General features: G+C 41.5%; 2 protein-coding genes across 7 annotated transcripts in view; both read left to right on the top strand.

Annotated features, from left to right (window-relative positions):
- Nucleotides 1-250: 250 nt before the first annotated feature.
- Nucleotides 251-4,262, top strand: rbm45 (RNA binding motif protein 45). 2 transcript variants are annotated; one of them, XM_014165614.2, is made up of 11 exons: nt 251-796; nt 1,589-1,711; nt 1,947-2,073; nt 2,165-2,284; nt 2,383-2,556; nt 2,657-2,786; nt 2,921-3,020; nt 3,157-3,320; nt 3,549-3,757; nt 3,854-3,884; nt 4,021-4,262. In XM_014165614.2, exons 1-9 carry the CDS (start codon nt 527-529, stop codon nt 3,739-3,741), a joined length of 1,401 nt encoding a protein of 466 aa, XP_014021089.1. In that variant the 5' UTR covers nt 251-526; the 3' UTR covers nt 3,742-3,757; nt 3,854-3,884; nt 4,021-4,262. The 2 variants fall into 2 exon arrangements, with proteins under 2 accessions (XP_014021089.1, XP_014021088.1); XM_014165613.2 differs by lacking the exon at nt 3,854-3,884 and having other exon boundaries at nt 252-796.
- A 1,559-nt stretch (nt 4,263-5,821) lies between these two features.
- The window catches only part of LOC106582464 (oxysterol-binding protein-related protein 6), a 90,968-nt gene continuing 82,057 nt past the window's right edge, over nt 5,822-14,732 (top strand). For all 5 annotated transcript variants that reach the window (XM_045704867.1, XM_045704866.1, XM_045704869.1 and 2 more), the window contains exon 1: nt 5,822-6,124. The gene's annotated coding sequence lies outside the window, so the exon portion shown is untranslated. The remainder of the gene's footprint in view (nt 6,125-14,732) is intronic.

Here is a 14,732-nt window from a genome sequence, read left to right as displayed (position 1 = left end):
TTATACATTCACAAAATGTGACGTTAGCTGATGAATATTATCTCATAGAACAGAACGTTTAAGATCTCCTAAGTCTTGTGTTTATCCAAAAACCCTACCAAAATGCCATTCATTTTGTCCATTGGCATTGTCCAACGATCCATAGCGGAGTCAGTACGTACAAAAAGACGCCATTACGATCTATCTCTGTTCTAAACCAATCAGGTGGTTGTTCGACGAAACGAATCTTTGGACGTCGTTGATCACGTGCTTCTTCCTGAAAAGGAGATACAGTCATTTGTACGTTGCTGCGATTTCGACGCATTTCCTCGGAGTTTCAGTATCAAACGTAATATCACTAGCTACTATATACACGATACAGAAAATATATAATTAATTGTTGTTGTTTTTAAACGGTGGTAGACAGAGCAAGTGAAACCGTAACTATCGATAACTATTTACGGATCATCGTCGACTCCACTTCGCAAGTGTGTGTGTGTCTTGTTAGCTAACGTTAGCTTAGCAAGATAGTTTTCAGGGTGGTAAAATGGAGGATGCATTTAGGCCGTCGACGGATCTCGATGATCCCCCAAATAGTCGCTTGTTTCTAGTTACAAGTAAGTCCATCACCGAGGACATGATCCGGGAGCAGTTTTCTCTTTTTGGAGAAATTCAGGATGTTTGGGTAGTCAAAGACAAGCAGACAAAGGAGTCAAAAGGAGTGTCCTTTGTAAAATTTACTAAATCGTCCGAGGCATGTACGGCAATGGAAGAAATGCATGGAAAATGCTTGGTCGAAGGAACCAAACCGATCAAGGTATGTACTCTGGCTTCAGTGACTTTGCTCATGTTATTAACACTATTGTAACTAGTGCTTCTTCATTTGGTTTTCCGGCAATTTTTTTTGTAGTATCAGGCTGGGTGAAGGAGTTAGGCCTACGTATTGCTGCCTTTCGAAGTTCGGAAAGTGCGTTACACATTTTGTTAACCAAAAAAGGGACACAGGGTGTGGTAAGAAATTGCACCGGCATCTTATCCCTATTGTCTATTATATTGACAAGATAGTCGATTGACCACTATTGGAAATGCATGTCTTTTAAGATGTGGAGGGGGGAGGGGTGTAGATCAGGTGGGACCATTCTAGCCAATGAGGGCAGATAAGCGTGTGAACAGGAGGACTCATTTTTGTATCTGTACCGTTTATAAAGCGTTTGTGACAGTATGGGTAGCGTCATTGAGGCTACATTTGTTTTAAAATACTCCATTCTCTTCTTCATTGGCGAATTGCTCCCAGCTCATAGGAATCCCCACCCAGTTGACTACTTTAAAATGGTGGATGCTGTCAAATAAAATAATTGTATATGTCACATGTGCCGAATACAACAGTGAAATGTTTACTTACACGCCCTTAACCAACAATGCAGTTTTAAGAAAAATAGGTGTTAAAAGTATTTACTAAAATATGTTACAACGGCTTATGTCCATTTTAAAACGGGTTAGATCCATGATGAGTCTTATATCCAGCCCTCTGACAACAGGCACAACTCCCGATATAAAGTTTTTTTTGTGTGTGTATTTATTTATCATGCTAAGTTATCTCTTCTGCCAGGTGTTTATTGCCCAGGCGAGGTCCTCCGGAAGCCACCGAGATGTGGAGGATGAGGAGCTCACCAGAATATTTGTGATGATTCCCAAAACCTTTACAGAGGACGACTTGAAAGAAACATTCAAGGTAGTTCATCACCCCCATGTTGTATTTGGCTCAGTTGGTAGAGCATGGTGTTTGCAACGCCAGGGTTGTGGGTTCGATTCCCACGGGGGGCCAGTACAAAAAAATAAAAAATGCATGAAATGAAATGTATGCATTCACTACTGTAAGTCGCTCTGGATAAGAGCGTCTGCTAAATGACAAAAACGTAAATGTAAATGCAATTCCAATATGGTTTATCATTCATTTGTTCTCACAGGAATATGGTGACATTGAGTATTGCATCATCGTAAAGAATAAAACTACAGGAGAAAGTAAGGGCCTGGGGTATGTGAGATATCACAAACCCTCACAGGCAGCCACTGCCATAGAGAACTGTGAGAAGAGTAAGTTGTCTCTTTTTGTTCATATCACGTCTGTGAAAACTCAAACTATCAATCTAGTAATCCATGTTTGTGCCGTTTTTGTTTACAACAGCATATAGGGCCATTCTTGCAGAGCCAAGGAACAAAACGCCAGCCCCAGACAACGACTACTTTAGCCCTGCCAGAGCAGAGCATGTCCAGGGTGACCCAGGAATGACTTCCTATCCATTTGGTATGTACCTGCCATTGGTGTGATTAGGCCTACAATTTCTACAGACCCATTATTGTTTTTCTGCAAATGCTAAGCCATTCTATTTCCTCCCATTGAAGTGGACTCTGGTTTTCATACCAGAGGAGACATGCGGGGCACAGACATCATCACCAGGTGCTTAATGGTGTCATCAAGGGCGAGCATCACACAAGATCAAGTCTATAGCCTCTTTGACCTGATCCCAGGGATGGATTATTGCGAGATGCAGCAGGATTCATATGGTTTCAGTACAGGTAGCCACAAAACACAGTTACTCCCTCAGATGCAACACCTGACGTATTGCATAGGAATTAGTGGCTAGTAGTTTTTGTTGTATTTTTTTTACCCTTTCAGGGCAAGCTATGATTCGCTACAACAACCTTGGATCAGCTGTCTATGCGAAAAACAAACTGGATGGCTTTGAGTACCCACCTGGGAACCGGCTAGCAGTCACTCACATTGATGATGGGCAGGACAGAAGAAGGTAAGATGCAATGTAATTTTATGGTATTTTCCATCGAATCTAATTTTATTTGTCAGATACAAATGTTTAGCAGATGTTATTGCGGGTGTGTTAGGTTGTTGTTTGGTCCTTATTTACCCTCTTGTTGTCTCCAGCCCAGTGGGAAGGATGGCCATGCAGCTGGTAGCAGCCCAGATGATGTCTATCGTGTGCAATGCTCCTACTGGACCACCACCACTTAGGAAGACGAGCACTGTAAGTTACTGACTTGGTTAACCTTGAGGGAAAGAGGCCTTTTCTAGTACTTTCTAGAGCTAACCAAGATTAAAAAAAAAAAAAAAAAAAATATCACATGATGATTGAACTTCCTAACAAACTTTGTCTTTGTCAGGGCTATCCATCACCTGCTGTTCCCCAGAGCCCCCGGGTACAGACAGATGTTGCCCTCCCACCTCTCCAGAAGTTGGCCCCCTCAGACAGCCGGGTGAAAGAACGCCTATTTGTGGTCTTCAAACCTTTGCCTCTGCCCATGGATGTGCTTGAAGATGTGTTCTGGTATGAGAGACCATTATTTTCATCAATACACTGTTTATTAACACTTACTACTGATAAACTGTTAGTTTAGAGATTTTAATTGTTTCTAAAGTTTTCCGTAATGTGCTACTGATTCCCTTTTTAACTTTGGGCAAGAGGGATAGTTGCGATCTTGTGTGAGTATTGATGATTGGGGGGAGGTCAAAATTCCTGCAGATCAGTTATCCCCCTATCTTTCTGTTTCTACAGCCGTTTTGGTTCTCTGGTTGAGGTTTTCCTTGTGCCTGGACGGAATGTGGGCTACATGAAGTACGCAGAGAGAAAGAGTGCAGATGATGCCATGGCGACCCTACATGGTCAAATGGTGAATGGCGTTAAAATGAAGGTGATGCGGGCTGACCCGCCCAAAGAGGAGTCTCACAAACGTCAACGCACCTATTAGGGGGACACAGAACAAGGTAAGTGTCTCCAAGGGTTAAGACTAAATTCTGTAGCGATCAATGACAGCGTGTCCACAAGCTGTTTTTTTTCTTTATACATACTTGAATTACCAGAGACGTATGTTGAGTTACCAGCAGACATAAGGTAAGCATATAGCAGGACTAAACAATATACTTTTATTTTTTATTTTTTTTATCATAACCTGACTCTGGGCAACACGTTAGGAGAGACCAACACAGTTTAATGCATATTTAAAGTGCTGATGTTTTTGTTCCTACAGAGATGACCTAAGTGACATGACCTCCAACATGACTGAACCGACATAAATGATGACAGGACCAAATTACGACCACACTACGGACAGTGATCTCTGTACCTTACTTTGATGTTTCTTTGTACTAACGCTGAAGGTGATGACAGTGGTGGTCCTTTTCTCCTCAAGATTGATATTTTGATGTTAAGGAATAGAGTTTGAATCTGCATTGGTCCTAATATGTTCTCAATAAAAAAACACCCAATGCATTTTGTGTGTGAATTTATTTTTGTTTTTATTGAGTGTCAAATATTGTCGTTTTTCCTCAGTTATTAGCAGACTAGATTTTGTTGTATTATGCCCAAGTTTGTATTTTCTTAATGCAGCCTACTTGTTGTTTCCAGTGGGCTGAAGGGCATAACAGGGCCGCAAATTCAGAATGTTGCTGGAGAAACAGGACAGCAAATGCAGAATGTTGCTGGAGAGACTTGAGTTAAGGGCATTGGGGGTGGTTTACACATTTAGCAAAAATTATGTTTGTGGAGCAAAGGCTAAAAATACATTAAGAACCAGCTAGGGTTGGGTGGGGTCTAAAATAGGACCAGGAAAGTAAGGGTCAGACTTCAGATATAAAATGGATATGCTTTTATTATGACCAGTGAGGGGTGAAAGCTGTGTGTGTGTGTAAAATATATATATCGTGCCAGAGTCATGTATTAATAATAAATCACCTGAGTTACTACACTGATAACTAGTATATATGCCTCATGGTGTCAACTAGCAAATACTCGGTGCTTTGCTGTTGAACAGCGTCACGTTCTGTAATAGAGACGGCGTTGAATATTGGCGACGTGAACATAAACTAGATGATAATTCTACATTAAGTACAATTGATGTTACTTGCTTTCTCTTTTAAGTATTTTTGTGGTTATAGTTTTAAAGTATGTATGGTTTTGAAAAACGTTATGTTAGTCTGCAGTAGTAATGGTGGTGGCTGGTTGTAGGTACATTTCGGATGGTCACTAAACAAACGTATATGTTCAGGCTATAAAACTTGTCACAAAATGACGTTTGCCTTGTTGAGGGCTTTGGTTAACAGTACAACCACAAGATGGCAGTCTAATTCTTGGGAGAGACTGCTGCATTGCTTTATACTCTTCCACAACGAGAGAGAGGTGGAATGAGGTGACTCATTCATCCTGGACAAATGGCAACTTTACATTTTTACCAATTTGTGGGTTCAGTTTAACCCCCCCCCCACACACTGTTTAATGGAGCAAAGATTCTAGCTCAAACCAGAAACCCTAGTGTAAACGGTACCACCTGTGTCATGAGGACCCAGACCTTTTTGGCAGAGGCAGTACTATGCCCTCATACGAGACTATTACCCCAATCGTAAAATGCCTCCGGCACAAACCCCAGTACGACCATGGGAACGCTTCTAACAGGTCTGACATACCACAGGGTTATCCCACTGCTGCATCAATCTGCAGTTATTGATCCCTCTACATATGCGCTAGAGTAGAACTTATAGTACCGTCACATACAGGGACCTATAATAACGAACATGTTCTTAGCCAGCATCACTAAAATATAACATTCTGACGTGAAACTGTTTCAATATGTTTGTTTCTATAAAGATACTAATCTAAAAATTAAAAAAAGTCCCTGCGTTTCAAGTAGGCTTGAATTTAGTACAAGCCGTCTAACCCCAAATATGATCATTTTGAAAATGTCTTTATCCGTCTTGTTGTGACTAGTTTACTGCGCTGAGGTAAATGAATCCAGTGCCAGGATTTGTGAAAGCGCCATTGGTCCATCTCGCGTGCGGATCCAGTCCGGTCATTTCTTCCCTCCAAAACTCATCCTTGCTGCAGGGAGGAGCATTGAGCATCCGTCTCACTGTATTCAAGAACACGGATATATACAGTACTTTTTTGACTTTCCATTGCTTATGTGCAAAACCTTTTTATATCATGTATTATATTCACAAGGGGTTTCAACGCGGAACCTTCTAGCTATCATCTGCCTCAAGAAGGGCGCGGGTTTTTCAGTTGCATAGGGAAGTCGTCTCATTTTATTTCCTGCGCCAAAAAAAATGCAATGGCATGGTCAATACAATAAAACCTCGGTAAGCTATGTTTTCCGTACTTGATCAAACTGTACTTTATGTGAATTGTGACCCTGCGCTTTGTAATTGATGTCAAATTGTTTCTAGAAAAGCCTTTCCAGTCAAGTGTTAACTAGACATCCTCAGACACTAGGGAAGGCTACTCCTGTTTATGCCCCACCTGACCAATGCCTACCTGAGAAACCGATGACAGTAATTCTGCTGCATTTGAATGGCCTGACTTCTAGCCTGAAACAGGCTACTAACTACTAGTGCCTGCATAATGGACTACAATGATTTCATGTCTTCATTTCAAATGGTTGTCTTAGTTGTACAATGTCAGACTATCCTTCGATTAAGTGAAGTAGTCTATATGAGGAAGAAATGAGTTGGTGAGTGACGTACACAAGATGCATCATCACGCTGTCACTATATACCTTCTCGCATGTGATTGTCATGCACCGTGTACAATACCTTTTCCCACCCAGCAGTAGCCTACAATGATATTCTGCATGAGGATCCATCCCATAAGGGAATTTAGCCAGATACAATGAAGGTCAGAATGTGACATTGCAGTGAGGTTTAAACACAGACTTGAATTAACCAAAAGGGCATAGCCTGGAGGGAGGCATTCACAATCACAATGTTGTAATTATCTGCCTGTCACTACATGGTATTAGATTAGGATCCCCATTAGCTGCAAAAGCAGCAGCTACTCTTCCTGGGGTCCACACAAAACATGAAACATAATACAGAATGACATAATACAGAACATCAATAGACAAGAACAGCTCAAATACAGAACTACATTTTTTTTTTTCAAAGGCACATGTAGCCTACATATCAATACATACACACAAACTATCTAGGTTAAATAGGGGAGAGGTGTTGTGCTGCGAGGTGTTGCTTTATCTGTTTAAAAATAATAATAATAGGTTTGCTGTTTATCTGAGCAATATGAGATGGAAGGAGGTTCCATGCAATTAGGGCTCTATATAATACTGTACACTTTCTTGAATTTGTTCTGGATTTGGGGACTATGAAAAGACCCCTGGTGGCATGTCTGGTGGGATAAGTGTGTGTGTCAGAGCTGTGTGTAGGTTCAGGCATTCACATCCCTGAACAGATTAAGCTTTGGTAGCACTAGACATTGATTTTCATTTTTTGGGGACTGAGGAGAGGAGACCTGCTCAAGGTGTCCTCATTTCATGATGGTTAAGTGTCAGGTCTCCCTTCTCATTCATGTGATTTAGAAGGCAAAACTGATCCCAGACCAGCTCTCTTATTAAACACAGATATCTTTTCATCTTTCTGATGACTTGTTTCATTAAAAATTGTGACACAATTGGAACCCTTGAGCTGTGTTTTTAATTAGTCAATTATAGTAGTTTGCTGAGAGCCTGTGGATCTGAAGGACCCTGTTTAACGTCAGGTTTAATGAGACGGTACGTTAATGAAATGTTCAGTCCATTCTACGATTGTAAACACAATATTCAGGGTTCAATAGTAATCTTTTTGTATTGTTTTATTGTAGTAGACCTTCACAATGAACTACCTTTAGCTCCACCGGCCTTTCACTGTCAAATCACACTGACGGTACAGGCCTAGTTACAACGCACATCCACATCACATGATTGCCTTCCCATTTAAGTTCTATTGTCCAACTGAGTGAATATTGGAAGACTGTTTGCTCAATGACTGTTACAATGTGCCAGTGGAAGCGAATGCAATACTTTTGTCATCACATATGAAGGTGATGCCATATGAAATTGAGTCTCATCTGTATTAACCTCATTGCCAGTAGTTCAGTTCATCTAACCTTCTTCACCCCTCCCAGTCATCCAATCACTATGCGCTTATTACCCGTTAATAGCACGCAATAGTTGTTCCCTGATAGGAATGAAGCCCCTGTGTTCTCTTCCTGTAATGTGATCTACATGGGTCTGTTATCCACCTGCTTAATTATGGAACAGGAATGGTGATTAGCAGCACCCTCGGAGCAGCAGACCATCAATAACACTGTGATAATGATGACTGACAGTCATATACTGAACCAAAATATAAACGCAACACTTTCAAAGATTTGACTGAGTATACATTTCCTTATATAAACTGTAAAACTGGTGGTCTATGGTTGTGAGGCCGGTTGGACGTACTGCTAAATTCTCTAAGATGGCGTTGGAGGCGGCTTATGGTAGAGAAATGAACATTCAATTTTCAGACAACAGCTCTGGTGGACATTCCTTCAGTCAGCATGCCAATTGCATCCTCCCTCAACTTGAGACATCTGTGGCATTGTGTTGTGTGTCAAAACGGCACATTTTAGAGTGGCCTTTTATTGTCTCCAGCACAAGGTGCACCTGTGTAATGACCATGCTGTTTAATCAGCTTCTTGATATGCCACACCTGTCAGGTGGCTGGATTATCTTGACAAAGGAGAAATGCTCACTAACAGGGATGTAACCAAATGTGTGCACAATCTGAGAGAAATAAGCTTTTTGTGAGAATGGATGTTTTCTGGGATCTTTTATTTCAGCTTATGAAACATGGGACCAACAATTTCCATGTTGCGTATATATGTCTCCTCTGTAGGGCTGTGATTTGTCCTGCGGATGTTGTTCCTTTTCCAGAACATGTGTAGGCTATTTAGCTAGTCGTGCTTTTGCATGTACATTTGGACCACTCAACAACAGTGATGCAAGTAAAATAGACAAGACATCAGACTGTTGTCCTCATGTATCAATAGAAAATCCCTGGTTCAGTGGGCTAGGGCTGTAAGCTGCTTAATGTGATTGAGGGAGGCACTCCGGGGCACTTGACTAGTCTAAGTGAGCTTCCTCCTCCTCAACCCCTCCCAAATCTATTGGGGGCAGGCGGGAAAAGTAAAGTTTAATCCATGGATTTCAACTGGGCTGAAGGAGACAGCATGAGCCACTACTGTCCTACTACTATCCTGGTGTAGATATTTAGGGCTATTACTGAAATGGACTAGGCTATTGGATCTGCTGTTGTCACATTTCCTTGACATTTTAACTCCTAACCAGGCCTGCCATACTGGACGGTCAACAGCCTTTTGGCTAAACCTCACAGAGGTCTCTGGTATGTATGCACTTTCTTCTCTCTGTGGCAGTTTAGTACCAGTTTAGTTTAGTACCAGTTTAGTTTAGTACCAGTTTAGTTTAGTACCAGTTTAGTACCAGTTTAGTTTAGTACCAGTTTAGTACCAGTTTAGTACCAGTTTAGTTTAGTACCGGTTTAGTTTAGTACCGGTTTAGTTTAGTACCAGTTTAGTTTAGTACCAGTTTAGTACCAGTTTAGTTTAGTACCAGTTTAGTACCAGTTTAGTTTAGTACCAGTTTAGTTTAGTACCAGTTTAGTTTAGTACCGGTTTAGTTTAGTACCGGTTTAGTTTAGTACCATGGAGAATTGCTTGGTTGGCTGGCGGACATTCCTGTCAGAGGCCCTTTTTGGAAAATGCTCAGTGGTGGTTCTGAGGCCAGAAGAGGGAAAGAAATGACACAACCGCTCACTAAACATTGACTTTAATCCACTGCTCGACTAATATTAGCCAGATGTTGCCCAGTGGGCTTCTACTAGCCACTGACGTCTCTCATCTACACTCGCATCTCGGCATATTCTCATAATGCTCCGTAATGGATGGACTTTTATAATGTCGTGTTCAAATCAACGGTTTATTGGGCGCAACTCGCGGACACCGCATCTCGCGGACTCGCAGATGTTATAGCGGGTGGAGCTAAATGCTTGTGTTACTAGCTCCTAACAGTGCAGCTAAATGCTTGTGTTACTAGCTCCTAACAGTGCAGCTAAATGCTTGTGTTACTAGCTCCTAACAGTGCAGCTAAATGCTTGTGTTACTAGCTCCTAACAGTGCAGCTAAATGCTTGTGTTAATAGTTCCTAATAGTGCAGCTAAATGCTTGTGTTACTAGCGCCTAACAGTGCAGCTAAATGCTTGTGTTACTAGCGCCTAACAGTGCAGCTAAATGCTTGTGTTACTAGCTCCTAACAGTGCAGCTAAATGCTTGTGTTAATAGCTCCTAACAGTGTAGCTAAATGCTTGTGTTAATAGCTCCTAACAGAGCAGCTAAATGCTTGTGTTAATAGCTCCTAACAGTGGAGCTAAATGCTTGTGTTACTAGCTCCTAACAGTGCAGCTAAATGCTTGTGTTACTAGCTCCTAACAGTGCAGCTAAATGCTTGTGTTACTATCTCCTAACGGTGCAGCTAAATGCTTGTGTTAATAGCTCCTAACAGAGCAGCTAAATGCTTGTGTTAATAGCTCCTAACAGTGCAGCTAAATGCTTGTGTTAATAGCTCCTAACAGTGGAGCTGAATGCTTGTGTTAATAGCTCCTAACAGTGCAGCTGAATGCTTGTGTTAATAGCTCCTAACAGTGCAGCTAAATGCTTGTGTTACTCGCTCCTAACAGTGCAGCTAAATGCTTGTGTTACTCGCTCCTAACAGTGCAGCTAAATGCTTGTGTTACTCGCTCCTAACAGTGCAGCTAAATGCTTGTGTTACTCGCTCCTAACAGTGCAGCTAAATGCTTGTGTTAATAGTTCCTAACAGTGCAGCTAAATGCTTGTGTTACTCGCTCCTAACAGTGCAGCTAAATGCTTGTGTTAATAGTTCCTAACAGTGCAGCTGAATGCTTGTGTTACTAGCGCCTAACAGTGCAGCTAAATGCTTGTGTTACTATCTCCTAACAGTGCAGCTAAATGCTTGTGTTAATAGCTCCTAACAGAGCAGCTAAATGCTTGTCTTAATAGCTCCTAACAGTGCAGCTGAATGCTTGTGTTAATAGCTCCTAACAGTGCAGCTAAATGCTTGTGTTACTCGCTCCTAACAGTGCAGCTAAATGCTTGTGTTACTCGCTCCTAACAGTGCAGCTAAATGCTTGTGTTAATAGTTCCTAACAGTGCAGCTAAATGCTTGTGTTACTCGCTCCTAACAGTGCAGCTAAATGCTTGTGTTAATAGTTCCTAACAGTGCAGCTAAATGCTTGTGTTAATAGTTCCTAACAGTGCAGCTAAATGCTTGTGTTACTAGCGCCTAACAGTGTAGCTAAATGCTTGTGTTACTAGCTCCTAACAGTGCAGCTAAATGCTTGTGTTAATAGCTCCTAACAGTGCAGCTGAATGCTTGTGTTAATAGCTCCTAACAGTGCAGCTAAATGCTTGTGTTACTCGCTCCTAACAGTGCAGCTAAATGCTTGTGTTACTCGCTCCTAACAGTGCAGCTAAATGCTTGTGTTAATAGTTCCTAACAGTGCAGCTAAATGCTTGTGTTACTCGCTCCTAACAGTGCAGCTAAATGCTTGTGTTACTAGCGCCTAACAGTGTAGCTAAATGCTTGTGTTACTAGCTCCTAACAGTGCAGCTAAATGCTTGTGTTAATAGCTCCTAACAGTGCAGCTGAATGCTTGTGTTACTAGCTCCTAACAGTGCAGCTAAATGCTTGTGTTAATAGCTCCTAACAGTGCAGCTAAATGCTTGTGTTAATAGCTCCTAACAGTGCAGCTGAATGCTTGTGTTACTAGCTCCTAACAGTGCAGCTAAATGCTTGTGTTAATAGCTCCTAACAATGCAGCTAAATGCTTGTGTTAATAGCTCCTAACAGAGCAGCTAAATGCTTGTGTTACTAGCTCCTAACAGTGCAGCTAAATGCTTGTGTTACTAGCTCCTAACAGTGCAGCTGAATGCTTGTGTTAATAGCTCCTAACAGAGCAGCTAAATGCTTGTGTTACTATCTCCTAACAGTGCAGCTGAATGCTTGTGTTAATAGCTCCTAACAGTGCAGCTAAATGCTTGTGTTAATAGCTCCTAACAGTGCAGCTAAATGCTTATGTTACTAGCTCCTAACAGTGCAGCTAAATGCTTGTGTTACTAGCTCCTAACAGTGCAGCTAAATGCTTGTGTTAATAGCTCCTAACAGAGCAGCTGAATGCTTGTGTTAATAGCTCCTAACAGTGCAGCTAAATGCTTGTGTTACTAGCTCCTAACAGTGCAGCTAAATGCTTGTGTTACTAGCTCCTAACAGTGCAGCTAAATGCTTGTGTTAATAGCTCCTAACAGTGCACCTAAATGCTTGTGTTACTCGCTCCTAACAGTGCAGCTAAATGCTTGTGTTACTCGCTCCTAACAGTGCAGCTAAATGCTTGTGTTAATAGTTCCTAACAGTGCAGCTAAATGCTTGTGTTACTTGCTCCTAACAGTGCAGCTAAATGCTTGTGTTAATAGTTCCTAACAGTGCAGCTGAATGCTTGTGTTACTAGTGCCTAACAGTGCAGCTAAATGCTTGTGTTACTATCTCCTAACAGTGCAGCTAAATGCTTGTTTTAATAGCTCCTAACAGAGCAGCTAAATGCTTGTGTTAATAGCTCCTAACAGTGCAGCTAAATGCTTGTGTTAATAGCTCCTAACAGTGGAGCTAAATGCTTGTGTTAATAGCTCCTAACAGTGCAGCTGAATGCTTGTGTTAATAGCTCCTAACAGTGCAGCTAAATGCTTGTGTTACTCGCTCCTAACAGTGCAGCTAAATGCTTGTGTTACTCGCTCCTAACAGTGCAGCTAAATGCTTGTGTTAATAGTTCCTAACAGTGCAGCTAAATGCTTGTGTTACTCGCTCCTAACAGTGCAGCTAAATGCTTGTGTTAATAGTTCCTAACAGTGCAGCTAAATGCTTGTGTTAATAGTTCCTAACAGTGCAGCTAAATGCTTGTGTTACTAGCGCCTAACAGTGTAGCTAAATGCTTGTGTTACTAGCTCCTAACAGTGCAGCTAAATGCTTGTGTTAATAGCTCCTAACAGTGCAGCTGAATGCTTGTGTTAATAGCTCCTAACAGTGCAGCTAAATGCTTGTGTTACTCGCTCCTAACAGTGCAGCTAAATGCTTGTGTTACTCGCTCCTAACAGTGCAGCTAAATGCTTGTGTTAATAGTTCCTAACAGTGCAGCTAAATGCTTGTGTTACTCGCTCCTAACAGTGCAGCTAAATGCTTGTGTTACTAGCGCCTAACAGTGTAGCTAAATGCTTGTGTTACTACCTCCTAACAGTGCAGCTAAATGCTTGTGTTAATAGCTCCTAACAGTGCAGCTGAATGCTTGTGTTACTAGCTCCTAACAGTGCAGCTAAATGCTTGTGTTAATAGCTCCTAACAGTGCAGCTAAATGCTTGTGTTAATAGCTCCTAACAGTGCAGCTGAATGCTTGTGTTACTAGCTCCTAACAGTGCAGCTAAATGCTTGTGTTAATAGCTCCTAACAATGCAGCTAAATGCTTGTGTTAATAGCTCCTAACAGAGCAGCTAAATGCTTGTGTTACTAGCTCCTAACAGTGCAGCTAAATGCTTGTGTTACTAGCTCCTAACAGTGCAGCTGAATGCTTGTGTTAATAGCTCCTAACAGAGCAGCTAAATGCTTGTGTTACTATCTCCTAACAGTGCAGCTGAATGCTTGTGTTAATAGCTCCTAACAGTGCAGCTAAATGCTTGTGTTAATAGCTCCTAACAGTGCAGCTAAATGCTTATGTTACTAGCTCCTAACAGTGCAGCTAAATGCTTGTGTTACTAGCTCCTAACAGTGCAGCTAAATGCTTGTGTTAATAGCTCCTAACAGAGCAGCTGAATGCTTGTGTTAATAGCTCCTAACAGTGCAGCTAAATGCTTGTGTTACTAGCTCCTAACAGTGCAGCTAAATGCTTGTGTTACTAGCTCCTAACAGTGCAGCTAAATGCTTGTGTTAATAGCTCCTAACAGTGCAGCTAAATGCTTGTGTTAATAGCTCCTAACAGTGCAGCTAAATGCTTGTGTTAATAGCTCCTAACAGTGCAGCTGAATGCTTGTGTTACTAGCTCCTAACAGTGCAGCTAAATGCTTGTGTTAATAGCTCCTAACAATGCAGCTAAATGCTTGTGTTAATAGCTCCTAACAGAGCAGCTAAATGCTTGTGTTACTAGCTCCTAACAGTGCAGCTAAATGCTTGTGTTACTAGCTCCTAACAGTGCAGCTGAATGCTTGTGTTAATAGCTCCTAACAGAGCAGCTAAATGCTTGTGTTACTATCTCCTAACAGTGCAGCTGAATGCTTGTGTTAATAGCTCCTAACAGTGCAGCTAAATGCTTATGTTACTAGCTCCTAACAGTGCAGCTAAATGCTTGTGTTACTAGCTCCTAACAGTGCAGCTAAATGCTTGTGTTAATAGCTCCTAACAGAGCAGCTGAATGCTTGTGTTAATAGCTCCTAACAGTGCAGCTAAATGCTTGTGTTACTAGCTCCTAACAGTGCAGCTAAATGCTTGTGTTACTAGCTCCTAACAGTGCAGCTAAATGCTTGTGTTAATAGCTCCTAACAGACCAGCTGAATGCTTGTGTTAATAGCTCCTAACAGTACAGCTAAATGCTTGTGTTACTAGCTCCTAACAGTGCAGCTAAATGCTTGTGTTACTAGCTCCTAACAGTGCAGCTAAATGCTTGTGTTAATAGCTCCTAACAGTGCAGCAGAAATGTCAAACAAGTACACAGATAATAATAAAAATACAAAAAATCATGAATGTCAGAAGGAATCCAGTTAACAACCCAATAACACAATCTGCAACCCAAATGCAATCTGTGT

This window comes from Salmo salar, chromosome ssa21 (assembly GCF_905237065.1).
Source record: "Salmo salar chromosome ssa21, Ssal_v3.1, whole genome shotgun sequence".
Classification (NCBI taxonomy): domain Eukaryota; kingdom Metazoa; phylum Chordata; class Actinopteri; order Salmoniformes; family Salmonidae; genus Salmo; species Salmo salar.
This window is presented reverse-complemented; position numbering and strand designations above follow the sequence as displayed.

Coding starts and splice junctions, on each gene's coding strand:
- rbm45 (XM_014165614.2), top strand. CDS start 527: ATGGAGGATGCATTTAGGCCGTCGACGGATCTCGATGATCCCCCAAAT. Junction 797..1,588: donor AAGGAACCAAACCGATCAAG/GTATGTACTCTG, acceptor CTCTTCTGCCAG/GTGTTTATTGCCCAGGCGAG. Junction 2,787..2,920: donor GATGGGCAGGACAGAAGAAG/GTAAGATGCAAT, acceptor TGTTGTCTCCAG/CCCAGTGGGAAGGATGGCCA.